We start from the raw sequence: 27,996 nt of genomic DNA on the forward strand, positions 1-27,996 counted from the left end.
TTTTAATTCCAAATACAGCTTTGACTCAAAATAAACGTATTACCAAAAAGTGCTTTATTTATGATTTGGATTTTGAGGAAATGACACAGGAAACTTTGCAAAAATTTCTGCAAGGGATGGGGGCAGGGAGATGTTAAGCTTTCACAATTACAGTTCTGACACACAACATCCATGCTATTATTAGTCTTTGCAGGAAAGAAATATCTTTAATGCCTATAAATTAATGTCAGTGATGGGGGAAAAGCTTCACTGGGATAGTACAATCACCATGAAAATTATTCTCCCTTTCTCTAGTAAAAAAATAAAAGAAAAATAGGACTAATAACTATGCTAATACTCTATCTAAAAGTTGTAAGTGGGAACAACCTATATGATGAATTTCAGGAAGTTCAGCATGATTCTGCACGTTTACTCAGAATTAAGAAAGTCAGTGGTACAATAACTATCTGTTAACCTAGAATAGTAGGCAGGTTTGAGTTAGCTACTGGGAGAGAAAAATAAGTTTTCTGCAAAAATATTTAAAGATATATTATGTCTTGAATCCAATTTGTAAAATTGATCAGTCCGATTGGTAGTGGTAGAATTTGTAGTCTACCATCCTGGGGAATGCAAATTGGAGAAGACTACTTTAATTAAATAAATAAGTGCATTTCTCATTTTATGATATACAGTGATCCCTAGAGTTTCGCGATCTCGAGTATTGCGAAACGCTATATCGCGAGTTTTCAACCCGGAAGTAAACAACACCATCTGCGCATGCGTGCCTTTTTTCTATGGCCACGCATGCGTAGATGGTGGAGTTTCCCGCCGGGCAGATAAGCTGCTGGGCGGCTTCCCTGGGTCTTCCCCCTCTTGCCCCGGTAAGACCCCAGCGGCGGCGCGAGCAACGGCGTGGGCGGGCAGGCGGCACGCGCGGGGACACCCCAGCTCCGCTTCCCAGCTGGGAAGCGGCCCCAGCAACGGCGTGGGCGGGCGGGCGGCACGCGCGCGGGGAAACCCCAGGCGCGAGCAACGGGGTGGGCGGGCGAAGGGCGGGCGGCGGTGGAAGTAAAAACACCATCTGCGCATGCGCAGATGGTGTTTTTACTTCCGCACCGCTACTTCGCGAAAAATCGATCATCGCGAGGGGTCCTGGAACGGAACCCTCGCGATAATCGAGGGACCACTGTAATAAAATTGTTGTAAAGTGTTGAAAGGGAAGAATGAAAACAAATATCATGGATGATTTTATTTCAAATTTCAAGGTCCATTTTTTACTAATCTTCAACAAACTTAAACTTAAAAATCTAATTTAGTCCAAAAAAGAATTCATGTTCCCTGCAGTTCATAACAATCTATATTTTATATTTTTACACTTCATTTGGGACCACAATTCCAGTTTGCACATTTCACTAATAGCCTTATTCAGGGCGATAGCCTCAACCTGCATTGCAATTGTAAAGCACAAGGTTAGAGAGGAGTACTCAAGAGATTCCATATTCATTGAAGCTGACTCCATCAAACAATTCTGGAATGCATAATCACTCAGCACATGAGGAATGCAGTGATGGAACTAGAGCCACTGAAAATTATTCCTTCTATTCAAATACTTCCTAGTTTATCTGAGCACATGGAGAGAACATATATCCAGTCAGCGAAGCAGTGGAAGTGATGTGCCGGTGCCTGGAGGCTGTTGGGGACTGGATGGGTGTCAACAAACTCAAACTCAATCCAGACAAGACGGAGTGGCTGTGGGTGTTGCCTCCCAAGGACAATTCCATCTGTCCGTCCATTACCCTGGGGGGGGAACTACTGACCCCCTCAGAGAGGGTGCGCAACTTGGGCGTCCTCCTCGACCCACAGCTGACATTGGAACATCATCTTTCGGCTGTGGCGAGGAGGGCGTTTGCCCAGGTTCGCCTGGTGCACCAGTTGCGGCCCTATTTGGACAGGGAGTCATTGCTCACAGTCACTCATGCCCTTATCACCTCGAGGTTCGACTACTGAAACGCTCTCTACATGGGGCTACCTCTGAAAAGTGTTCGGAAACTCCAGATCGTGTAGAACGCAGCCGCGAGAGCCATCGTGGGGCTTCCCAGATTCGCCCACGTTTCTACAACACTCCGTGGCCTGCATTGGCTGCCGATCAGTTTCCGGTCACAATTCAAAGTGTTGGTCATGACCTTTAAAGCCCTACATGGCATTGGACCAGAATACCTCCGGAACCGCCTGCTATCGCACGAATCCCAGCGGCCGATAAGGTCCCACAGAGTTGGCCTTCTCCGGGTCCCGTCGACTAAACAATGTCGTCTGGCGGGCCCCAGGGGAAGAGCCTTCTCTGTGGCGGCCCCGGCCCTCTGGAATCAACTCCCCCCGGAGATTAGAACTGCTCCCACCCTCCTTGTCTTCCGTAAACTACTTAAGACCCATCTATACCGCCAGGCATGGGGGATTTGAGACACCTTTCCCCCAGGCTTATTATAATTTATGTTTGGTACGTATGTGCTGTTTGGTTTTTTAAATTGATAGGGTTTTTAGTTTTTTCTTAATATTAGATTTGTGCCTGTACAATATTGTTTTATCGCTTGTTGTGAGCCGCCCCGAGTCTTCGGAGAGGGGCGGCATACAAATCTAATAAATTATTATTATTATTATTAATTATTATTATATATAATATACAGTGTTCCCTCAATTTTCACGGGGGATGCATTCTGAGATTGCCCGCAAAAGTCGAATTTCTGCAAAGTAGAGATGCGGAAGTAAATACACTATTTTTGGCTATGAACAGTATCACAAGCCTTCCCTTAACACTTTAAACCCCTAATTACAATTTCCCATTCCCTTGGCAACCATTTAGATTATTACTCACCATGTTTATTTATTAAAGTTTATTTAAAAAAATATTTATTAAAGGCGGACGAAAGTTTGGCGCTGATATATGACATCATCGGGCGGGATAACCGTGGTATAGGGGAAATAAACGCGAAGTATTTTTTACTTAATATTTTTGAAAAACCTTGGTATAGACTTTTCATGAAGTTCGAACCCGCGAAAATCGAGGGAACACTGTATATGTAATATATATAAAGCTGATGCCAGCTGATTTTCAGGCATCCTGGGCCTACTGTTTCCAGCCTACAGAAGAGTTGGGGAAGGCTTGTTTATTGCACTCCCCAGGTTCCAAAGAGATCCTAGGAGTGTGGGGAAGGTGAAAACAGTCTTTCTCATCCCTTCCCCCCCCCCAGGCTTTCCAGAAGCCAGAAATGACCCTTTCCCAACTTGAAACGGGCCATTTGTGGCTTCTGGAAGGCCTCTGGGTGGTGAGGAAGACCATTTATGCCCTCCCCAGCCTCCCAGAAAGACTCTGGAGCTTGGGGAGAGCAAAAAATGGTCCAACTGTAAGTTGACAAACGGGCCATTTTCTGGCTCTAGAGGGCCTCCAGATGCTGGGGGTGGGAAAGGCTATTTTTGCCCTTTTTGCCCTCCCCAGATTGCTAGAAAGGCTCTAAAGCCTGGGGAGAATGAAAAGTGAGCATGCCATCACGTGTCAGGAGTAGGGGGGCAGGTGTCACACTCGCATGTGCAGGGGGATGCATGGAATTATGGGTGTGGGCATAATTTTTGCCAGCACTGCCCTATTCGTTTATCAGAAGGTTGCAAAAGATGATCACATGGCCCCAAGACACTGCAACTTTCATAAATGTGAATCAATTTTCAAGCATCTGAATTTTAATCACATGACCATGGGAATGCTGCAACATGACCATGGTCATAAGTGTGAAAATGGTCATAAGTCACTTTTTTCAGGACCATAGCTTTGAACAGTCACTAAGTGAACTGTTGTAAGTAGAGGACTACCTGTATTTTAGAAGTAGTAGAAGTAAAATTAATGCTGAAGTGAAAATTAGTTGATATACTGAAATTGGGTGGCCAATAGGAATATTGCATTACTGGTTAATTGGAGTAATTATTTATGCCACACAAATAATGGAAACAATAAATTTAAAATTTAAAAAGAAATGAGAGGCCAAGCGGTTAAGTAGATAACGAAGTGAGCAGTTCATTACAATCAATACAAAACAGAATTACTAAATGGTGGATTTATAACAGTTAAATAGAATTCAACGGTACGGCTCTGAAAGCAGAGATTTCAAGTTGTAGTTCTGAGGCACTGTGCTCGGCTAAAAATAACCGAAACTATGCAATGACAGGATATTAATGGTGTAGCTGAGTTAACGGAAAAGGACTCTGTTAGGACAAGTTGGTTATAAACATCCTTATCATTATAGTTCACAGAGCTCAGAGGAATAAACAAAACATGCTCCCAGTCTTTAATGGTGGCCTGCTACCTCATTTGAACATACAGGGTACTATGGCAATTGATACTCTTCTAAAGAACTGTTTATGAGGAACTTCAGAGTTACTTTATGAGGAACTTCATTAAAAATGCAACTGCTCTATAAACCAAAAACAAAGTTTTGACATAGTATTATAACAGAAATAATTCTTCTATCTTCATATAAACATTCTCTGCCAGAGACAGCATTCTTTCCTTCACACAAAATTACCTCTTACTCTATGGTTACAAAAAAAAAAGATTAGATTAGACTTATTGGACTTATATGCCGCCCCTCTCCGTAGACTCCACCTCAAAAACCCCACCACAAAAACCTCTCTTTTTTTCTATGATTCAGAGGTAACGTTTTTTAAATTAATGAATGTTTACATTTGGAAGTAGTTACAGTCATTTGGGAATTAAAGGCTTTGCTGGACCTTTATTACAAAATTATATGGTGGAAATTGTATGAACAATTGAAAGAGGAAACTCTGACTGATTTCTGCTGCCTGTCAGAGTTGGATCCTGAATAAAAATCAATGCATGCACTTTCCAACTGATGATCACCTTGTATCTTTCTTCATTCTGTACTTTATTTATCTATGTTCCACATCTAGGCAGTGGCGTTGCATTATTTGCATAAGAATAGATCCAAAATGCAAACATTATTTGTAAGGTCAACGTTTGTTATTTCTCTGGAATAATCAAATTGGCTCATGGATGCCCTAATTGGATTCTTTTAAGTTGTGAATATGACATCCATTTATTATAAGATATGCTTGTAAACCAGAGTCAAACAGCATTGCATTCAATAGAATAGGAATATTGTATACTGCATGCAACAAAGTATTTGTTTGTTTATTGAATTTATGTGCTGCCCATCTCATATGGAGGTGAGTCTGGGTGGCTTATAAACATTAAAACCAGAAACATTAGAAACTTAAAACAGTAATGACGATAATCATAGTTATACAGTGTTCCCTCGCTTTTCACGGGGGTTGCGTTCCGAGACGGCCCGCGAAATTTGAATTTCCGCGAAGTAGAGATGCGAAAGTAAATACACTATTTTTGGCTATGAACAGTATCACAAGCCTTCCCTTAACACTTTAAATCCCTAAATTGCAATTTTCCATTCCCTTAGCAACCATTCAGATTATTACCATGTTTATTTATTAAAGTTTATTAAAAAAAATATTTATTAAAGGCAGACGAAAGTTTGGCGATGACATATGACGTCATCGGGTGGGGAAAACCGTGGTATAGGGAAAAAACCCGCAAAGTATTTTTTAATTAATATTTTTTTTAAAGCGTGGTATAGACTTTCCGTGAAGTTCGAACCCGCGAAAATCGAGGGAACACTGTACTAAATATTTGTCACTAAAAGGGAGGTAGAACTATCAACTGCCTCCAGAGTAATCCTTCCCTTTGAGGCCCTTATGGAAAGTCAGGCAGGTTAGTGCAAATGTCACCTCAGGAGGGTATGCTATTCCATAGGACTAGGGTTATGGGTTATGATTGCTCAATGCTATGGCAAAATTTCAAATGATAAAAATGTCACCAGGGGAAGTGTGTGTGTGCGCGAGTGTGTGTGACTGTATATCTCTGTGAAGGTATTTGAGGTACAGTATTTCTATTACTGTTTCAGCAAACAAAATAGGGAAATGTGTATGAAGGCAAAGGTTCAACATCACGTTAGAAATACATTTCAAATCTTTGCTTAAACATTCAAAATTAGAATTGGACTAAGCCTGTGTGTGGTTGCTATATGACTCACAGAGGTGTTTAGTTCTTCCTCTCCATATTAACCCTGCTTTCATTTCCTTGAATATTTTTTTTGCTCACAGTATGTAATTTACTATGACTGAAACCTCACTGAGGCAAGAAAAGAAAATGTCAAACTCATGCAGCAGTAATTTATTCCCGTTAACTCTACTGTCACATAAATTAAGGGCTGGTGGGTCATGAAAATAAGTGTTTGTTTTTGCTTGTGGGGCTGTATATACATGCTCTCTCAAGTCCTACACAGAGAAGTTGTGTAATGCAGTGTTTCCCAACCTTGGCAACTTGAAGATATCTGAACTTCAACTCCCAGAATTCCCTAGCCAGCATTCGCTGGCTGGGGAATTCTGGGAGTTGAAGTCCAAATATCTTCAAGTTGCCAAGGTTGGGAAACACTGGTGTAATGCACCTGGAAAACATCAAATTGGAGAAGCCTAATTTAAAAATACTGCATTTTACGGAATATAAGACACTGTGCAGTATAATATGCACCTACATTTTGGGAAGGAAAACAAGAAAAAAAAACCCTGCCTCTGCCTTCCAGAAATTTGCCTCCCAACAAGCAGCAAACAGACTAGATCAGTGATAGTGAACCTATGGCACGAGGAGCCATATCTACTGGTACGCGAACTGTTGCCCTAGCTCAGCTCCAGTGTTCATGTGTGTGCTGGCCAGCTGATTTTTGGCTTGCATAGAAACTCTGGGAGGGTGCTTTTGGCTTCCAGAACGCCTTCAGGAGGATGGAGGAGGACATTTTTACCCTCTCCCGGCTCCAGGGAAGCCTTTGGTGCTTAGAGAGGGCAAAACAGGAGCCTACTGGGCCCACCAGAAATTGGGAAACAGGCCGTTTCTGGCCTCCAGAGGGCCTCCGGGGGGTGGGGGGAGTTGTTTTCGCCCTCCCTAGGCATTGATTTATGGGTGTGGGCACTCTCACATGCATGATAGCACACGTGCATGCTCTTTTGGCACCCGGGGGGGAAAAAGGTTTGCAATCACTGGTCGAGAAGATATACACTGTTTGCCTTGTATTTCTTTTCTTTCCTTTTTTTGGAAATTTTTATTTTTTAACACATATACAAACATACAAACAATGTATTTTCTATGAACAGAGTATCAATTCAGTAAAAATTTTATACAGTTTAGAGCATCCCCCCCCCCACAATTTTAATCTATTTCTCATTTCTGCCATAATATTCTTTCTCTATATATTTTTAATTCAATTTACTGTATTTTTCAGACTATAAGACACACCAGAGTATAAGACGCATCTTAGTTTTAAAAGAGCAAAACCAAGAAAAATGCCCTCTGCCTCTCAGCAATTTACCAAACAGCAAACAGCACAGATGATACACACTGTTTGCTGTGTTTTTCTGTGCATGTGTGCCTGACCCATAGAAATAGCACAGAATTGGAGAAATGTACATTATGGCAATATATTAATGCCAGAAAGGTTTCTTAAATGTAATCACACTAACTCCTCCCGTTTATTTAAATAGATCTATTCCAGATAGGACTAAGTCAGGGTTTAACTCAGCTGCCTTATCTTAATACTAAACAGGACACTGTTACATTTCAGATTACACATTTACATATCTTTAAATTTGATGTGGCTTTCTGGAAATATAGTTATTCTCTGCTATTTAAAAGAAGATACAATAGCACTGAGCAGTGATGGGCTACCAAAATTTTTACTACCACACTGTGGGCATGGCTTATGCATTTTGTTTCAACACTTTTCAGTGCAAATTGGGTGCTCTGGGGTGGAGCTCCAACTTTTACTACCAGAACTGCGTTCCTGACTGTTCCCGTAGGAGCCCATCACTGGCACTGAGCCTCTTCAGATCAAGCATTTATTTTAAAAAGCTTCTTAATTTTGCTAAGTTGTCTAGGACAATAATAAAGCAGTGTTTAAAAAATTAAGTCTAATAATTTGAATATTTTATAGGCATTTATAGCTATTGACTTACCTCCTTACAGAAACAATGAACAGTCAATTTCAGCCCTGTCTGATTAGCACAAGAAAATAAAAATCTGCCCCTGCCTCTATCTCCCAGCAATTTGCCTCCTTGCAGTTTCACTTTCAGTTTCAGCACAAGCAGGTAATAATTTCAGGCTGCAAGGATTGCCTTAGGCCTGTGATGGAGAACCAAAGGTTCGCCATCAGTGGGCTATGGCAATCCTTTTTCAGTTTGAATGCTAAAAGGGTGTGTTCACATGCCCACGCCAATTCCCTTGCCCCCACACATGTGCTCCCCCCAACACTGCCCTTGCACATACACACAATCCCTCCCCTGACTTGATATGGACAGGGAGCACTCACAATACACACACACCCACTCATGCACAAGCCTGGGGATCGCGAAAAATGGCCCAATGGGCAAACTAGAAATTCAGAAAAATGGACTTCCAGTTTGCCTGTTGTGCTGTTTTATGCACTACAGAGGCTTCGGGGTAGCTTCCTGAAGTCCCGGAGTGTGAAAAACAGCACAACAGGCAAACCGGAAGTCCATTTTTCCAAACATCCAATTTGGCTGTTGGGCAATTTTTCGCACTCTGGGACTTCAGGGAAGCATCTCTGAAGACTCTGGAGGATGAAACGGCCTTCCCCAAGGCCAAAAATCAGCTGGCGGAACTGACATAGGGCAACGCCTCCCGTACCCTCCAATATGACTCTATGTGCCACTTGTGGCGCACATATAGGTTCGCCATTACTACCATTTCCTATTGCCACTTGCCTTCAGTCTGAAACCGTTAATGGTTGGAAGGCCGATAATCAGTTGCTTGTGCTCTTTGCTGCAAGAAGGCAAATTGCTGGGAAGCAGAAGCCAAAATGTGGTAGTGGCTGGGCGGAGTTATATTCAGTGTATAAGACGCACCCAAGTTTTCACCCACTTTTGGGGGGGAAGTGCATCTTATATAGTAAAGGTCCAAATGTCATCTGACTCAAGTTAGCCTTCTACAATCTCAGATACATGCACTTAAACTTTCAGAATTCTAATGAACTGAAAATTCTAAGAACTGGATTGCATATACAGTACATGGAGGACATTCAGATTGGGAATGGATGCCCCAGGGAAGAATGCAATGATCTCATAGAAACATAGAAGTCTGACGGCAGAAAAAGACCTCATGGTCCTTCTAGTCTGCCTTTTCTGTATTTTATCTTAGGATGGATATATGTTTATCCCAGGCATGTTTAAATTCAGTTACTGTGGATTTATCTACCACGTCTGCTGGAAGTTTGTTCCAAGGATCTACTACTCTTTCAGTAAAATAATATTTTCTCATGTTGCTTTTGATCTTTCCCCCAACTAACTTCAGATTATGCCCCTTTGTTCTTGTGTTCACTTTCCTATTAAAAACACTTCCCTTCTGGACCTTATTTAACCCTTTAACATATTTAAATGTTTCGATCATGTCCCCCCTTTTCCTTCTGTCCTCCAGACTATACAGATTGAGTTCATTACGTCTTTCCTGATACGTTTTATCTCAATCTCTTTTGTCATTCCTAGCTTATTACTGTTGAAGAAAAGAGGTTTGCTTCAGATGTACAGTTTAACTTTGGAGTCATCATTCTGTGGGATCCCGCACCATATCATGCCAGTATTTATGAGGTAAATTTCATTGGTGTACAAGTATTCATGATGTCTAGAAAAGTTGGTCAGCCATGGGCTAGTACCATATTTCACATGTACAGTACTTCCTTTTAGTATTTCATTGAGATGTTTTCTGGTCTCCTATTTAAATGAAGCCCTTTTAGAGCGTTGTCTTTTAATATAGCCTTACTAACAGCATCACACAAAATATTCCTGCTTGGGAGATTAGCAATAATAACTCAACGTAGTTTATAGGTTTTCAAATAAAGCTGTTCTCAAAAGTATGAGTATTATACAGTATAAATAGAGTTTGCTGCCTTCCTATGCTTCTCAAAAGCAATACTGTGTTGCTTGAAGTAAAGATCTTTCATATTGTTGTGGTTAGTTCTGGCCCAGCTCCTGCACCAAGGAATGTGCAGGTGGATGTGGGGGAAACATCCACATGCCGCAGGCCTGTTTTGCTCCCGATGGAATCTGACGACGAAGCCTCCTCTGACCAAGGAAGCATGAATGACAGGGAAGAGGGGAGTTTGGCAGACAGCCCAGGAGGAGATCAATCATCTGTATCATCCCTGGATTCTGAACAAGAATTAATGACACATCCACGCATGCGTAGAGTGATACATCGGAGACAACAACTGAAGGATTATTACAAGAGAAAATGAGGCCACCTGTGGTTGGGTGGGGCTGCTCTAATTAGTGCTACAGATAAAAGTGCATCTTGGTGTTTTAGCCTCATGGCAGTTTATCTGATTCATTGTTTCGTCAAGATCGTGGTTTTTGTGCTATTCAAGATTGTGTGTGGACTCTCTGGACTTTAGAATTGGACTCAATTTCCAGTTATTGGGTGAGCAATTGGATTGCATTTAACCTGTGCTTTGTGTGTACCAGAAAATCCCTTTGACATTTAAAAAGGGAGCTGTTTCTGTTTTTCTGTTTATAAAAACTTTTGGGTTTTCCTTTTATCGTGTGGTGTGTGTCTTCCTGGACTAATTACCCTGTAATTACGGGCAGTTGAAACACACCGGCAGAACAGATATTAACTGTTTTTACTGATAATTTGATTGTTTCATTTTGTGCTTTGTAAAAAAATGTTTTTGAATTTAACATATCTATAACCGCAAGAGAGAGCTCTTGTACAAGGAATTATTCCTTAAAACTTACCTGTATTTTTTTTCTGGAAGAGTTAGTTTATTCTTGAACTATATCAGGGAAAAAGATCCAAGGACATTTAGACCAATAAAAGTACATTTACCGTATTTTTCGCTCTATAAGATGCACCTGCTGATAAGACGCACCTAGTTTTTAGAGGAGGAAAATAGAAAAAAAATATTTTGAGCCAAAAAGTAGGCTAAAATATTTATTACAATAACACTGCCCTAGGGGAATTGGGAAAATATACAAACAAGCCCCCCTCTCTCTTTCTTTCTATCTCTCCCTCTTTCTCTCTACCTTTCTTTCTCTTTCTCTCTCTCCCTTTCTCTGTCCCTCTCTTTCTTTCTCTCTGTCCCTCTCTTTCTTTCTCTCTGTCCCTCTTTCTTTCTCTCTGTCCCTCTCTTTCTTTCTCTCTGTCCCTCTCTTTCTTTCTCTCTGTCCCTCTCTTTCTTTCTCTCTGTCCCTCTTTCTTTCTCTCTGTCCCTCTCTTTCTCTCTGTCCCTCTCTTTCTTTCTCTCTGTCCCTTTCTTTCTCTCTGTCCCTCTTTCTTTCTCTCTCTTATCTCTCCTTCTCTCACTCACTCTCTTTGTATCTCTCTCTTTCTCTCTCTCCTTCTCTATCTCTCCCTCTTTCTCTCTCCCCCTTTCTATCTCTCCTCTCCCTTTCTCTGTCCCTCTATTTCTTTCTATCTGTTCTTCTCTTTCTTTCTCTCTGTCCCTCTGTCCCGACCCTCCCCACCTCCTGCAAACGCGGCGGGCAGTGGGGGGAGAGCGAAGAGCCGGCTCCGGCGGACGCGGGGCTTGGCTGGCTGGGGGAGCGCCGCTGGTGGTGCGAAGGGAGACCCTCCTCCGGGAGGGAGGGGGTCAGGCAGCAGCTAGCCAGCCGAGTTCGCAGCCAAACTTTGCACAGGCGGCTGCCGGCTGCGAGCGACTGGCTGGGTTTTGGGTCTTCGAGACCTCCCCGCCTCCTGAAGCGATTCCCGTAGCCTTCCCAAAGGCTCGGAACCGCCAACGCTCCTCCGGTGCCGCTCCGCCTTCTAAACCTGCGGGGTGGAGGCGTCCCCCGGCCCAGCACTTCCGGAGGCCGAAAGGCGCGGCTCTCTTCGGGGTTGGGAAGAGGAGAGGCGGCAACAGAGGCGGCGGTCTCCAGATGAGTATATCGCCGCCCCCCCCCTCTGCTCCAGCGCCTCCCCCCCCTCCCTGCCTGCATCTTCGCTCCATAAGACGTGGCTGATTTTTCATCCTACTTTGGGAGGAAAAAAACTGCGTCTTATGGAGCGAAAAATACGGTAAATTCTATTATATTTTGTATTTATTTAATGATATGGTATTTTCTATTTAATGCTGTATCATTGCTGTAAGGATAGCAGAAGGAGCTCCTGTAAACACACACACAAACACACACATACAGAAAGACACACAATTACTTGAGATTGTCATTTCAGTGACAATTGTTATAAGATTTGCTATTAAGAGCTTTCTTTATTCCTACTTTTTATATTACATTATATAAATACTTATACTGTATAATGTTTAAGAAATTTATAAACAAATGTTACTTTACATTTAATATCTTACCTTTAACATTTTAAAATATTGATTTTTAAATCTGTTTAATGAAAAGACATTCTAAGGTCAAATGTCCATTTACTTGCTAGAAATAAGTAAGATAAGAGAGGATAAAATTCATTAAAAATTCCTTTCAACTGGAAATTGGTTCCTCTATTTGTGTGTATGTGTATAAGGTTGTAGTGATGAAGATTGGAAGCTACTTCTTTATATTTTTTCTTTTCTTTTTTTTCTACATACACCACTTTATTATTATTTTAACTTTCTTTTGTATTTCCTTTTCTCTCTGTTATTACAACTTTCAATAAAAATATTTTTTTTAAAGGATCATATTTTCAAATAGGAGATTTGCAACTCATTTTCATTTCTGACTTCAGTGGTTTCAGAAACCAGACTACAATTTCTATGGAAGCTACAAGAATTACCGGAAGAAACATCCCAAGCAGCCTTTTTATATCCTGAATCCCTACATGCAATGGCAACTCTGGGATATCCTTCAGGAGAACTCACCGGAAGATATTCAGCCGAATCCACCCTCTTCTGGCATGCTCGGTAAGTCTTTGGTTTCTCCTTTTGATTTCTATCCCTATTTTAGAAAAATAAGGTACAAAGGTGATTTATTTATTTGATTGATTGGCCGTCCTTCTCCTTGGGGACTCAGGGTGGCTTGGAAGAATAAGAAATAGACAAGATAAAATAAACAGATAAAAGTAAAATATAATTAAAACTTTAGAAAAAGTAGATAAAACCCAAATATAAAAACAAGCAATCATCTCTCATTCATTCTAATGGCTGGAGCGGAGTTATCACTCATGGTCCCCAGACTTTGCTGGCATAAATATGTTTTTAGCACCTTCCGGAAGATGAGGAGAGTGGGGGCGCTATGAATATCTGGGGGAAGTTTATTCCAGAGGACCAGGGCCGCAACAGAGAAGGCTCTCCCCCACGGACCCGCCAGTCGGCATTGTTTGACTAACGGGACCAGGAGGAAGCCGACTCTGTTACCTAAGCGGTCGCTGGGATATGTGAGGCAGAAGCCGGTCCTGTAAATAATCTGGTCCCATGCCATGTAGCGTTTTATAGGTAATAACCAACACTCCGAATTATGTTCGGAGACTGATGGGCAGCCAGTGCAATATACAGGTAGTCCTCAACTTATGACCACAATTGAAACCAAAGTTGTTAAGTAAGACATTTGTTAAGTAAATATTGCCACAATTTACTATCTTTCTTGCCACATTTGTTAAGGGAATCATTGCAATTGTTAAGTTAGTAAGTTAGGAAAAGATTGGTACAGAATCCTTCAAATTTTCTATCTTCTTCTGGGCAAAAGAAGGATTTTTTTCCATTTTGTTTAGTGTTGCTATTAATATTTTTGCTGTTAAATTGTTTCTTTAACATGCCTAAAGTTTTCTCTTTTTCTCTTTTCTAGGCCTTGTTCTTATGATGCACTTCTGTGATGAAGTGAATGTTTATGAGTTTCTCCCCTCTAAGAGGCAAACAAACATTTGCCACTATTACCAGAATAACGTGGATGAAGCATGCACATTGGGTGCCTACCACCCACAGATCTTTGAAAAAAATTTGGTGAAGCACCTTAATCAAGGCAGAGATGAAGATATTTACATTTATGGAAAAGTGACGTTACCAGGCTTAAGGAAAGCACAATGTTAGGAGTGTGAATCCCATATTCTGGGCTTGGAAGCCTGTCTTGAATCACAAGCCACTTTAATTTTTAAATGTAAGAGTTGTAAGGGCCCTGTCAAGAAACCAAGGTGCATTTCTTCCATTCAATTTGCCTTAATTCAGGATTGCAACATGTGCCAGAGACATATACACTGTTCTGCAGAATTTATTCCTAATGAGTGCCAAGACCCATCAGTTATTACAGAAATACAATGAAAAATCTACTGGTTTGTGTCTAATTTGTGTGACTGAATTTTTTTTTAAATACACAATTTTGGGCAGTTGCTGCTTAAAAGATAAGGCTTGAAAGCTTCTAAAGGAGGCTTCCACATTTTAGAAACAAGCCAACAGTGGAGGGACCAGGATTTCTGTGCCTTTTGTCAGATGTGTGACTATTCAGAAGTCAATATAAGAATATGACTGGAGGGCAACAATGTGAGAAGAATATATGAATTTAGATAATAATTTGTAAGGCCAGGCATGCTGATAGACAAATGAAGACTTGAAATTCACAAAGTCCACATTCTGGACAGAGAGAGCTACTGGTCTGAAAAGGAGTAAAAGAGGCTATATATGTTAAAAATGAACAGCCCTCTCTCAATAGAGGTAAAGGGATAGACGCTACCTATGTCCTGTTTATAACTCAATCCTATCAGCAGCTCTAAGAAGATTCCACATTCATTTGCACTCCCTCTTCAGGTGACCCTGAGGACATAGATAAACCCCACAAGAGGCTCCATGGCTCTTAGAGAGCTAATGACTCACCTTGAAAGTGCTATTGACCAGAGGACCGCCAAAAATTAAATCCTCCATCCCACAGCATTCACTCAGAACTGAAGATGCTTCTTAGATAAGAAGTGAAACATCTTCAAAAAATGAAAAAGAAAGTCAAGTTGCTTGTTGAAAAAGCACCTTTGGGACAACCATGACCTGGATGACTGAGAATCTACATTGACACTGGAAATGAAAAATAATATATCACTGTTAGATGAATGAATCCCAGCACTGAGCTCAAGCCATTACCAAGGCATTTTGCAATCCAAAGTGGGAGATAAGATGACTTTCCGTGTTTCATCCAAAAGTTAATACTCCAATGCTTAAAGGTAGTGGAATAGTGTAGCAGGCATGAGATATGTCACTTTACTGTCTGAAGCAAATGCCCCATTCTGTAGGACCAATTCTGGAGGAGCTGAACAAATGCTATTCCAAATTGGATGTTGCAGATACTATAAATAGTGCCAAATTCTGTTAAATGTCTGATCTGCTGTGATAACTTCAATATCACTAAAATAAACCCAGTATTAAGAATTGAAAAGTTTTATTACAAATCTAATTGGATGCATCCTTCCCTATATGTCATGAAAGATGGAGCTATGAAAAATGTGCTTTATTTTGTTTCCAGAATATGTTTTGCAGGGAAAGACTTTTTCTATAGATTCTACAATTTCTATATACAGTATCTGGATAATTTTGAAAATATATGTGTTTTTTCATAGATGATGTTGAAAAAGACCAAAACTCAATTAATGCTGTATAACCTTATACAGGAATGTTGCTATTTTTCACATATGTACTGTATATTCAGATGCACACTCACAAGTTTACATACAATACACTTCCTCTGAGCACATGGCCCATTCTCCACTGCACTGGGAAGGAGAGTCCAACATGGGTAATTACCAATCCTATTGGTAGAGACTGAGTTAATTTAAATATTTAAATACGAGGTAGTCACCGCCCCTTAGCAGCCCCCAATACCTCAGTTTTAAAAACTCAGTCTAAGAGTAGAGACTTGAGTTTTTTTCCTTTGTAAAAAGTAGTAGTAATACTGTACTTAATAATTATGTAAAATAAAATAACCTGTTTAATGTTGTTTTTCTTCTCTTCCTACTACAGATCACAGATTGAAGAGGAGTTTTCTTGAAGGGGTCTCTGTCCTCCGTGGACACCACCCCCACCGTTCTTCTCCCCGGGTTTCCCTTCCCTCAGCGGGTACAATGCCAATCGGGGAGCGACCCAGCCTGGGGTCACTGGCCTCAGTGGCCAAACCTGGCTGGCAGCCGAAGGTGAGGGGGTCCGTCCCCCTCACTGGGAGGCTTGTGAAGCGACTTCGCGGCGCTCAGAAAGGACTTGGCGAGGCGCCAGCGCCTCTCAGCTGTTCGGCGGTGAGGAATAAAGCTGCCGCCGCCGCCGTGATCGCCGTCCCTGGGAGCCTTGAAAGCCGCTTTGCTCGGCGAAGAAGGCATTAAAAGGAAGGACGGTGGGCTCTTCCCTTCAGTGGGGTCAATGATAAGCCCCGAAGGGAATAGGCGGCAAGATTGCGGGCCGCCATTTTGGGCGTTATTTCCCGTGCCCGCCATTGCTGTCAGGAGATGGTTGTTGCTGGCCAATCAGCAGGCGGAGTGCAGGCTGCAGGGCGCATGTGTGTTTGTTCTGAGGTGATTAGTCACCATTTTGAGAGAGTTCTTTGTAGAGAATACGTTCTTTCTGTGACTCTCAAGGCCTTGTGCTCAATTTAACAACTGTCAATTGTAAGTAGCCATGGAGGATAAAATGCCTGAAAAAGTATCTTCCCCCAGCATGGTGCCCAAGGATAAGGGCAAGCCAAAGCCCAAAGACAAATCCAAGCCTTCCTCTTCATCCCTCAAAGAGGCAGAGAGAAGGATTATGGCATTAGAGCAGAGGCTGGAGGCAGCCATCCTGACACCTAGGATTGCCTCGCCTCTCCCTGCGCAGTTGGTGTTCCAGGCCAGGGATTTACAAGCTCCCCAGTTGGGTACCGTGGAGGCCTTGTCAGAGAGGGATTGGTCCCCAGAAAGGCAGACCCCATTTCTGCCTCAACCTGTTTATCCAGCCTCAGGCCTCAATCAACCTAGGCCTACTTCTGCTTCTGCTGCTCATTCATTTAAAAGTGGGCCTACAGCAACCTTTACTCCCACTGCAGCTGGACTCAGAGTAAATCCTGACACCTGGCAACAGATGTCTCCAGCCTTACAGGAGCTTGTTACTGATGCTTATTCGCAGGGGATGGCAACAAGAGTGCAGGACACACGCCCTGGCCCAATCAGAAATCCTTGGTCAGTACCGCCCCTCTCGGGTATGGGGTCCTGGGTTGAAGAACCTTCCCAGCTAGAAGACACCGAGAAGGAGTATGATTTCTCTGATGACGAGACCGCTCCTGAACCACCAGTAGTAGCAGGTCTCTTCAAGGCATCCTTTTTTAAGGTGTTACTTCATAAGGCTAAACAAACAGTGGACCTGCCAGGTCCTACCAAAGCTACAGATTCCACTGAGGATCCTAAACCATCTACAGTCCTCTTTAAAGAACCCCAGCCTGAGACTGACCATGTGCCATCTTCAGAAATCTTCAGACAAGGTATTAAGCGTCCCTGGCTGACTCCAGCAGCTGCTCAGGGACCTTCGGTCATGGAGCGTAAATTCTATACGCTGGATGAGGATATGGAAAAGTTGTTGGAGTTTCCGCCCATTGATCAGCCTGTAATGACTCTGATTTCAAAGGCTTTAGTTCCTTCTGAGACTGGCGATAGCCTTAAGCCAGAAGATAGAAAGGCGGAGATTTTATTGCGTAAGTCGCACTTAATGGCCAGTTGGGGGTTTCGGGCAGCTGCGGCTGCTTCATTTTTCAACCGGACTCCTCCTCGTCGGTGGGCCAGAATGTCAGGCCATTTCAGCAGGGCCAGTATGGGCAGTCAGGCTTTCGAAGTGACCGTGCGGCATTTCAAGACCGACCAAGGGGGTATCAGCAGGCGAGGCGACCCTTCAGGGGAAACCAACGAGGCTTCAAACGCAACTCCAAGTGACTTTCCTTCGCTGGCGCCCATAGGAGGCAAACTACAACTTTTCAGTGCCTCCTGGAGAAGTATCTCCACCGACAAATGGGCGATAGCCACAATTTCTCACGGGTTGCGTCTGGAGTTTCTTCAGCCCCCACCACAATGTTTTGTCCAATGTCCATCGACCCGAGATCCGTTGAAAAATCTTCATTTGCAGCGGGAAATAGAACATCTTTTGCATATCAAGGCGATAGAGAGAGTGCCCGAGCATGCCAAAGGAACAGGGTTTTATTCCATCGTTTTCCTTGTACCAAAGGCATCAGGAGGGTTCCGCATGATCCTCAATCTGAGATCCCTGAATGTATTCATCCGGTATCGGAGATTTCGGATGCACTCTCTCCAATCGATTCTCGCCTCTATTCGTCATCACGACTTTCTTACATCAATCGACTTGAAAGATGCTTACCTGCACATTCCTGTTTGGCCGGCTCATCGTCGTTTTCTCAGATTCTGCCTAAACGGTACTCACTACCAGTACCGGGCAATGCCGTTCGGCCTGTCATCTGCGCCTCGGACATTTACAAAGCTGATGGACATCTTGACGGCGCATATCAGGGCCCAGTCTGTGCGGGTGATGGCATACTTGGACGACATCATCGTTATGTCAAAGTCACTGCCTCGGGCGCAACAGGATTTGACTCTCACACGAAAGGTCCTGGAGCGCCACGGCTATACCATCAACGAGGAAAAGAGTCATCTTGTTCCTTCTACAAGCATCCAGCATCTGGGGTCTATTATAAATACCACCCAGGACACGGTATCTTTGACACCGGAACGGCTTCTCAACATTCGGCGACTGGTCAGCAATCTGTGTCGGCAACATCAGGTATCGCTGGCCATGTTGTCCAAAGTACTCGGGACTCTGGTATCAGCTATTGGAATCGTGCCATGGGCTCGACATCACATCAGGAGGCTCCAGTGGTTCCTACTCCCGTACCAAAAGAGCAAGGTCAGTCATTTTCACCGGCAGGTGAGGATTCCAGCATGCGTGAAGCAATCACTGAGATGGTGGTTGTCCCCAGCCTTGTTTCGGGGCTCCCCTTTCCACAGTCACGACCATCTGGTTCTGACCACGGACGCGAGCCTGTCGGGTTGGGGGGCTCACATGGGTCCTCATATGGCTCAGGGTTTATGGTCCCAGGACGACCTAGCTCCTATCAATATCAACTTTCTGGAGCTCAGGGCAGTGTTTCTGGCACTTCAGGCCTTTTCCTTCTGGGTTCAAGGCAGAGACATACTGGTTCTAACAGACAATGTAGCGACCAGGGCCCATCTCAATCATCAAGGGGGCACGAAGTCACAGCGTCTCATGCTCGAGACTACAGCTCTCTTCGATTGGGCCGAACGTCATCTGGCTTCGTTGAGGGCGGAGCACATTGCGGGGACCAGCAACGTGCAGGCGGACTGGTTGAGCAGGGCGACCATAGATCCCTCGGAATGGAGACTCGCTCCGGCTCTTTTCAACAGCATAGCTCGCCGCTTCGGGGTACCATCAGTGGATCTATTTGCAACCCCGGACAATGCCCAATTGCCCAGGTTTTATTCCCGGTTCACAACGCCAGGTGCGGAAGGGGTCAACGCACTGTTGTCTCCCTGGCCCAAAGGTCTCCTTTACGCATTTCCACCTACATGCCTGATTCAAAGAACATTGGACAAGATGGTGCAAGAAGGAGCGGAGTTGATATTGATGGCTCCCCATTGGCCGAGACGCCCTTGGTTTGCCGACCTGACAGCCTTTTCTGTGTCTTCCCCGTGGAGGATTCCAGATTGCGAAATATCGTTAAGCCAGGGGTCAGTGTGTCATCCGAACCCGCAGTGGTTCCAGCTGACCGCCTGGCACTTGAGAGGCTCAGGTTGAGGAAACAATGTATCCCGGACAATGTGGTTGATACCATGCAGGCTGCTCGTCGACCGTCTACGGTACGGATTTACCAAGCTACATGGGCAGCCTTTTGTAGGTTTTGCTTAGAGCAGCGTGTTAACCCTCAACAAGCTTCGGTTATTCTGGTGTTACAGTTCCTGCAAGCAGGTGTTGACAGAGGTCTAGCGCCAAATACCTTGAAAAGACAAATAGCGGCTCTCGCAACCATTGTACAGGTACCGTTTTCTTGTTCACTAGCACAACACCCTTGGATACGGGAATTTGTTAAAGGAGCAGTCAACTCCCATTCACCTCCGGTACATAGGTTCCCGACCTGGGATTTGGCTCTCGTACTGAAAGCTCTTACTGCACCTCCCTTTGAGCCGCTAAGATCTATTCCACTTCGACTGCTGACACTTAAGACTGCATTTCTTGTGGCGATCACATCAGCGCGCCGAGTGTCCGAATTGTCGGCTCTGTCTACTCGGTCAGATTTGTGCGTGTTCCACTCGGACAGGGTGGTACTGAGGCTGGATCCGGCCTTTATACCCAAGGTCAATTCTGGGTTTCACAGATCACAAGAATTGGTCCTTCCTGACTTTTGCACACATGGTCAACATCCGTTGGAATTGAGGTGGCACAAGGTAGATGTTAGGAGGGCCTTAAAGATTTATATCAGGAGAACTGATCCGCTCAGGAGAACTGACAGGATGTTTGTGTCATTTGCTCAACGGTCTATGGGACTAGGGGTTTCATCTAAATCCATTAGTCGCTGGCTTAGGGATTGTATTGCAGAAGCGTACAAAGCTAGGTCTCAATCACCTCCGGATGGCATCACTGCGCATTCCACCAGAAGTGCGGCATCTATTGAAGACATTTGTAAGGCAGCGACTTGGGCTTCGCCTACAACCTTCATCCGTCATTATAAACTTGACTTGGTTGCTTCGGCTGAAGCTTCCTTTGGGAGACGTGTGTTACAGAGGGTGTGTTCCTCTCCGTCGACCGTGGCACAGCCTTTTCCCTCCCAAGGGATGTGAACTTTGGTATATCCCATGTTGGACTCTCCTTCCCAGTGCAGTGGAGAAGAACCGTTGTACATACCTGAACGGTCTTCTCGATGCACTGGAAGGAGAGTCCAAACCCACCCGGCGTAGTTGCCAGGTCGCCGGAGTCATTGGGTTTGCGAGGTTTAAGTTAATTGTTATGTGGTTGAAGTTTGATAAATTGTGTTACCTCTATACTGTCTTCGTTTTTAAAACTGAGGTATTGGGGGCTGCTAAGGGGCGGTGACTACCTCGTATTTAAATATTTAAATTAACTCAGTCTCTACCAATAGGATTGGTAATTACCCATGTTGGACTCTCCTTCCAGTGCATCGAGAAGACCGTTCAGGTATGTACAACGGTTCTTTTAGCTGATTCATCAAAGTAGCTAAACTGCTAAATAATAATGTGTTGTGACAGCTTGTTTAAGTCACTTTCCAAACTCAAATATTGACATTGATGCTGTTTTGGTCATGCCATGTTTTCCAAACTCTCCACCCTCTTAGTTTCAGTGAGGAAAACATTGGCAGAGGCTATTCTGAGTTTCAATCTGATGTATTGAAATGCAGTAGCTCTAAACCAGGGGTGTCAAAGTCACATCATCATGGTGGTATCACGTGACATATCAGGAATTTTTTCCCCCCCCTTCGCTATACTGGGCGTGGACGTAGCCAGCATGTGATGCATCTGGCCCATGGGCCAGAAGTTTGGCCACCCTGATCTTCTAATTATTGTTTCAGGGCCTTGCAACTGGGAAACTGGGAGACACTATTGTTAGTAAAATTATACCTGCAACACTTTTTGCATCCATAATTAGTACCTCAAGATGGTCAGAACTCCTTTTATATAAAAAAAAGGAACAAATTTCATCCATCCTTACAATCTAATGAATATTTCAACATCATTTATTTTGTTATATTTGTTTCATGTTGCCACTGTTTCAAATATATTATAAAGGGTTTTTTTTACCTTCCTGAGGCTTACTTTCATACTTCTACTTTGTTCAGACATATTCATATAGATAGATATGAAAGGGCTACTTTGGGTATTATTTCTGAAGTAATTTGCTACATTGACCTTAATATTGTTCTGTTAAAGAAAAACAAATGTATTGATATAATGTTGTCAGTGAACAAATAATATTTTTTCCAGGACAAAAGAGTATTCTAAAACATTATAATTACCGGTCATCCTTGACTTACAACAGTTTGTTTAGTGACTGTTGAAAGTTACAATGGCACTGAAAAAAGTGATTTATGGCCATTTTCCAGTTATGACTTTTGCAGCATCCCTATGATCAAGCAATCAAAATTCAGATGCTTGGCAACGGGTTCATATTTATAACCATTACTATGTCCCAAAGTCATTTGATCCCCTTTTGTGAACTTCTGACAAGCAAAGTCAATGGGGAAGACAGATTCACTTAACAACCCGTTACCAACTTATGAACTGCAGTGATTCACTGAACAACTGGGGCAAAAAAAGGCCATGAAATGGGGCAAAACTCACTTAACAAATGTCTCATTTAACAACAGAAAATTTTGGGTCAATTATGATTCTAAGTGAAGGACTAGCTGTACAATTATAACATTGTAATCATACTGTAGAACTAGACTAGCCAAACTTTTACCTGATTATTGTGCTATCCTTATTCTAGGTGTGATGAAATAATAAATTCTTCATAAAATTCCAATTTGTTAATGGCTTTAAGTACAGTATGTAATTTTACATGACAAAATTTATAGTTTTGAGGAATACAGATGCAATTTGTAGAAGTAACATCAATATCTCATCTTCTCATTTACTAGTGTATATAAAACCAACTGGATAAACACTCCGTTTTACTCTTACAATTAATCTATATACATTTATTTGAATTCTTTAGTCAGATCACTGTCTGGTTTTTCAAGTATTTTAATAATATGAAAGGGAGATACAGTGGTACCTCTACTTAAGAGCATAATTCGTTCCATGACCAGGTTCTTAAGTGGAAAGGTTTGTAAGTGGAAACAATTTTTCCCATAGGAATCAATATAAAGCAAATAATGCATGCAAACCCATTAGGAAAGAAATAAAAGCTCAGAATTTGGGTGGGAGGAGGAGGAGGAGGAAGAGGAGGAGGACAGTCGCTACTGGAGTAAGAGGGTGAGGTGAGGTGAATCAAAAAAATTCAAAACTTTAAGGCTTAAAAAAAAAAGAGGAACTCCGAGGCAGCGAGGAGCACGCGCCACCCATACACCCGGCGCAAGGCTGCCTCCCACACACTACGCCAAAGAGAGAAATCCAGGCAGGCGAAAGGGGGGAACCTCCTTCTCCTTTGACCGAAAAGCAGCAGCTACTGCTGCTACCTGCTTCCTCTTCCTTCCCATGCTGAAGGGCTCCCCTCTCGCTCACTCGCTTTGTAACCGGTGCCTTTCCCTCACTGGGATGACTCCTCAGTTTGGCTGAAGCAAAGTTGGTCCAGCCCTTTTGCCTTTCCGCACCCAGATGCTCCGGGAGGCAACCTCGTGCCAGGTGTATGGGAGGCAGCACAAGGGAGTCACCATGGCAAAGTGGTTTATTCCCTCTCCAAGCGCCCAGAGAAAGGAAAACGCTCCGTTCACTCTGGGCTGCCCAGAGCGAAGGGAGCGTTTCTTTTCTCTGGGCACTGGCAGAGGTTTATTCCCTCTCCAAGTGCCCAGAGAAAGGAAAATGCTTCATTCGCTCTGGACTGCCAAAGCCTCCTTAAGCGCCACCAAAAGGCTCCTCTGGCAGCCCAGAAAAGCCCGCGATGGCCAGGATTAAAGGGAGAATGGCAGGAAACTGGCTGGGCCTTCGTTCCACTTTCAAATTTCCTGGGAAATTTTTCCGGGCTCGGGTTTTTAAGTAGAACATGGTTCTTGAGAAGAGGCAAAAAAATCTTAAACACCCAGTTCTTATCTAGAAAAGTTCTTAAGTAGAGGCGTTCTTAGGTAGATGTACCACTGTATAGAACTTCCCAAGGCACTGAAGAAATATCTGTGGAGGCTGTACAAAATAGCCATCCTCAACTAAAACTTGGATAATTAGAGCAAGCCTTAATTATACATTATTTGTACATGAAATATCATATAAGTTACTCCACCCAACCACAGCTCCTGAAACAAGTATATAATAAGTCTTCTTTAATCAATTTTTAATACCTGAAAAATGTTGTTTTCGGAAACCATTTGAAGGCAATGATGTCATCCAATGTTACATTTTTAATGGACTTGGATCAAAAGAACTACTCTTAAGATTCAAATCACAGCCAATAGTCAATATTTTTCATTTTTGCTCCAGGTGTACCTTGTCTGAAGGTGTGTTTTTTTTACTATTTTTATATGCCTGTAAAGCATTTGCATTTTTTTAAATTTAAATCTGTAAAGCATCAATGTCTGATTTGTCAATCATGTTCTTTAAAATAATTTGAGATAACTATGAAGGATCCAAAGATGTAAAATTTATAATAAATTTTTTTGTAAAGTCATTGTTTCTATTCCTATTTGCTTTATGACATTTCATTAGTTGAAGTGAAATTAGAACTTGAAACTCTGCGGATATGATGTGATTCAATTGAAATACACTGGCAGGGGTGTCAAATTCGATTGCATTGCAGGCCAGATTGTGATGTATAGAGCCTTTTTTTTCCTTTGCAGAGCAAACAATGAAATTCATTAGAAACAGAACTTCAGACTAAAATAAAATGTGCTACATAGAAAATGTTTGAACATGCAAATATATCAGGAAATCTATTACCCTATTACCTTATATCAGTTCTTCTCAATTATTTTCTGTTACGCCCCCTCTCCCCTAGGAGGAAATAAAATTTTTGCATGCCCCCAACTCTGATCTGGGCCGCAATGGAATTTTAGTGTTAATATTTATTAGTTTACATATTATAAGCTGCAAATAAACTATTGGCTAGGGAAAGCTGCTCTACTCACTTATCTGGGAGTCACATTGAACTCAGTAAAGCCTGTTTTCAGTTAGGCAGGCATAGACTACCATGGTTAGGACCCTCTTGATATGGGGCCAGGCCAGCTTAATCAATCTGATGTTTTGGGGTCACCGGCCTGGCCCATAAGCACTGCCTCTGCCAGGCACTCACAGCGAATGGTGTGGAAGGAGGCTTTAGGGTGCCGTTCAAAGTTTTCACCCAGCTGCAGAGGATGCTCCATGTCCAGCAGCAGATTCGCCACACCATTCATGACTACTGTGGGGCCAGACAAGAACAACAAGAACCCACACAGCTGTCCCGCCCGGTCGCCTTCTCTTCTGGGCTCAGAGCATCGTGCAACTGAGAAAACACTCCTGTCACATGCGCCTCTTGTAACGCTCTATGCCCCCTTAGGGGGGCATGCCCCACTTCTTGAGAAGCACTGCCTTGGACATAAGAAATACAAAAATATCATAATTAAAGAGTAAAGGTTACATTCAAGAATTGTCACATACAATTGTTACAAGAAAAAAATGTTACATACACAGGCACTGTGGGACAGTCATTTGCTGTTTCTAGTTCAGCCTTAAGGGTCATATCTAAGCAGCTCGTGGGCCGGATCTGGCCACATCTTCCTTCTTCCTGGACTAGATTAATTGCTCTTGACCATCTCTGGCCCAGGGGCCAAGATTTCTCCATGGAACATCAAAATTTTCTCGCTGACCACCAGTGGTCCACGAACCACAGATTGGTGACCTGTGCTATAGACGTTCTTTCACAGTGGCTGGAGGCTCTGGGTGCCTGGATGGGGAACAACAGAATTCAGATACATCCACTCAGCACCCAGTTTATTCCCTTTGGTCTTAAATGGGGTTAGACCCAGACCCAGTATGTAATCTAGGTGTTCTCCTGGACTCACAACTCCTGCTCCAAGAGCAGATGGCAGCTAGAGCTAGGAGGGACTTTGCTCACTCCTTGGATAAGAAGACTCTCTGCTTGGTCACTCACGCCCATCATCAAAGCAAGGTTTAAATACTAAGTTGGAAAAAATATTAATATGCTCTTGCATTTTCTATACTCAGTGGATGTCTTTATAAATAAATAGGTCGCATTATATTGTCTGTGAAAAAGGCCAAAAGAACCAAAAACAATCTTTATGTCAAAGTTTTCTATTCCAGATTTTCTTTTTACCTTTATCTTCCTTTTCCCAACTCTAGACTTAAAGAACATCACAAACTCTAAAAAAAACCTATATTACTATATTATGTTTTATTATTAGTCTACAAAAAATTCACAAGAATTCATATATAAAACGTTGGTCCAGTATCGAACACCAGTGACGTAACAATTTAGTAACAGATTATGGTAGGCCTATTGTTTTTCTTATTTTTTTACATAAAGAGAAGCAAAGCCCAGAATACAAAAAATCTGTACGGCAAAGAGCAGATGGCAGCTAGAGCTAGGAGGGACTTTGCTCACTCCTTGGATAAGAAGACTCTCTGCTTGGTCACTCATGCCCGTCATCTCCTCTTTGAATTGCTGCAATGTGTACATGGACCTACACTTGAAAAATATCAGCTTTACTGGTACAGCGTGAACAATCTAGGTGTCCAAAGAACAGTGCATGTAACACCTTTGCTGTGTGAGCTGCATTGCCTGTCAGTTTGTTTCTAAGTCCAATTCAAGATTTTGAATATGACTTTTAAAGCCCTTCATGGTACAAGGCCAGGCTACCTATAGAAATGTCTTCATTATATTATGTTAGCCCATCCCACCCAGTCAGGCAGAGAAGGTATATTGCAGACCCTATCAGCTAAAGAATTCTGACTAGCAGTGATCAGGAAGAGAGGCTTCTATGCCATTGCTCCTATCCTGTGGAGCATTCTTCTCCCGGAAGCAAGTCAGGATCCCACTCTCCTGGTCTTTCAGAAAGATGTAAAAATGTTGTGGCCTTGCTTGGGACTCAAAGGAGTGCATGCAGTTGTGGGGCTGGATAGTGCCCTGAAAGCCCTTCCTCTACCTTTTAATTAACTATTATTATTATATTATTATATAATATTTAACGTTGAACGCCGCCCTGAGTCGCCTCGAGAAGGGCAGCATAGAAATCTAATAAATAAATAAATATAAAATATAAATTTCCCCAAGGTGGTTTTAGGCCCAGTACTCTTTAATATCTTCATCAATGACATGAACGAGGGGACAGATGGGGAACTCATCAAATTTGCAGATGACATCAAACTGACAACTCTCTAGAAAATAGGTTCAAGATACAGAAGGTTCTTGACAGACTTGAACATTGGGCGCTATCAAAGAAAATGTAATTCAATGGTGAAAAGAATAAGGTTCTCCATTTAGGCAAAAAACCCAAAATGCACAGGTAAAGTATATGTGGTACCTTGCTGAACAGTAGTAACTGTGAGGGATCTTGGACTCCTAGTGAGCAGCCATTTAAATATGAGCTAGCAGTTTGCAGCAGCTGCTAAGAAAGCCAACACAGTTCTAGGCTGAATTAACAAAAGGATAGAATCAAGATCATGCAAAGTGTTAATACCACTTTATAATGCCTAGGTAAGGACACACTTGAAAAATTGCGTTCAGTTTTGGTTGCCACGATGTAAAAATGATGTTGAGACTCTAGAAAGACTGAAAAGAAGAGTAACAGAAATGATTAAAGGACTGGAGGCTAAAACATATGAAGAACGGTTGCAGGAATTGGGTATGTCTAGTTTAATGAAAAGAAGGACCAGGGGAAATATGATAGCAGTGTTCTAATATCGCAGGGGTTGCCCCAAAGAAGTGGGAGTCAACATATTCTCCAAAGAACCTCAGGATAGAGCAAGAAGCAAGGGGTGGAAACTAAACAAGAAGAGAAGTAACTTAGAACTAATGAGAAAATTCCTGTCAGTTAGAAAAATTGATCAGTGGAACAGCTTGCCTCCAGAAGTTGTGAATGTTCCAACATTGGACGTTTTTAAGGAGATGTTGGGTAACCATTTGTCTGAAGTAGTGTAGGGTTTCCTGCCTAAGCAGGGGGTTGGACTAGAAGACCTCCAAGTCTCTTCCAACTGATTTGTTGTTGTGGTTATTTTATCCTTCCTAGTATTTTAAAGTTTACATATACTTTGCATATACTTTGTTTTATAATATTTCACTTGTACATAGCCTAGAATTCTCTCTGTAAGGGAGATAGATATTTTAA

The 27,996-nt window shown here is 42.6% G+C and overlaps 1 protein-coding gene across 3 annotated transcripts in view; it reads left to right on the plus strand.

Moving 5' to 3' along the window:
- Positions 1–14,319, plus strand: part of LOC139168006 (beta-galactoside alpha-2,6-sialyltransferase 1-like) — a 63,393-nt gene extending 49,074 nt beyond the window's left edge. For all 3 annotated transcript variants that reach the window (XM_070753252.1, XM_070753251.1, XM_070753250.1), the window contains 3 exons: positions 9,607–9,708; positions 12,791–12,965; positions 13,846–14,319. In XM_070753252.1, coding sequence (XP_070609353.1) covers positions 9,607–9,708; positions 12,791–12,965; positions 13,846–14,087 — 519 coding nt within the window. In that variant the 3' untranslated portion in view covers positions 14,088–14,319. The remainder of the gene's footprint in view (positions 1–9,606; positions 9,709–12,790; positions 12,966–13,845) is intronic.
- The last annotated feature ends 13,677 nt before the right edge of the window (positions 14,320–27,996 follow it).

Source organism: Erythrolamprus reginae, chromosome 5, assembly GCF_031021105.1.
Source record: "Erythrolamprus reginae isolate rEryReg1 chromosome 5, rEryReg1.hap1, whole genome shotgun sequence".
NCBI classification, from domain to species: domain Eukaryota; kingdom Metazoa; phylum Chordata; class Lepidosauria; order Squamata; family Dipsadidae; genus Erythrolamprus; species Erythrolamprus reginae.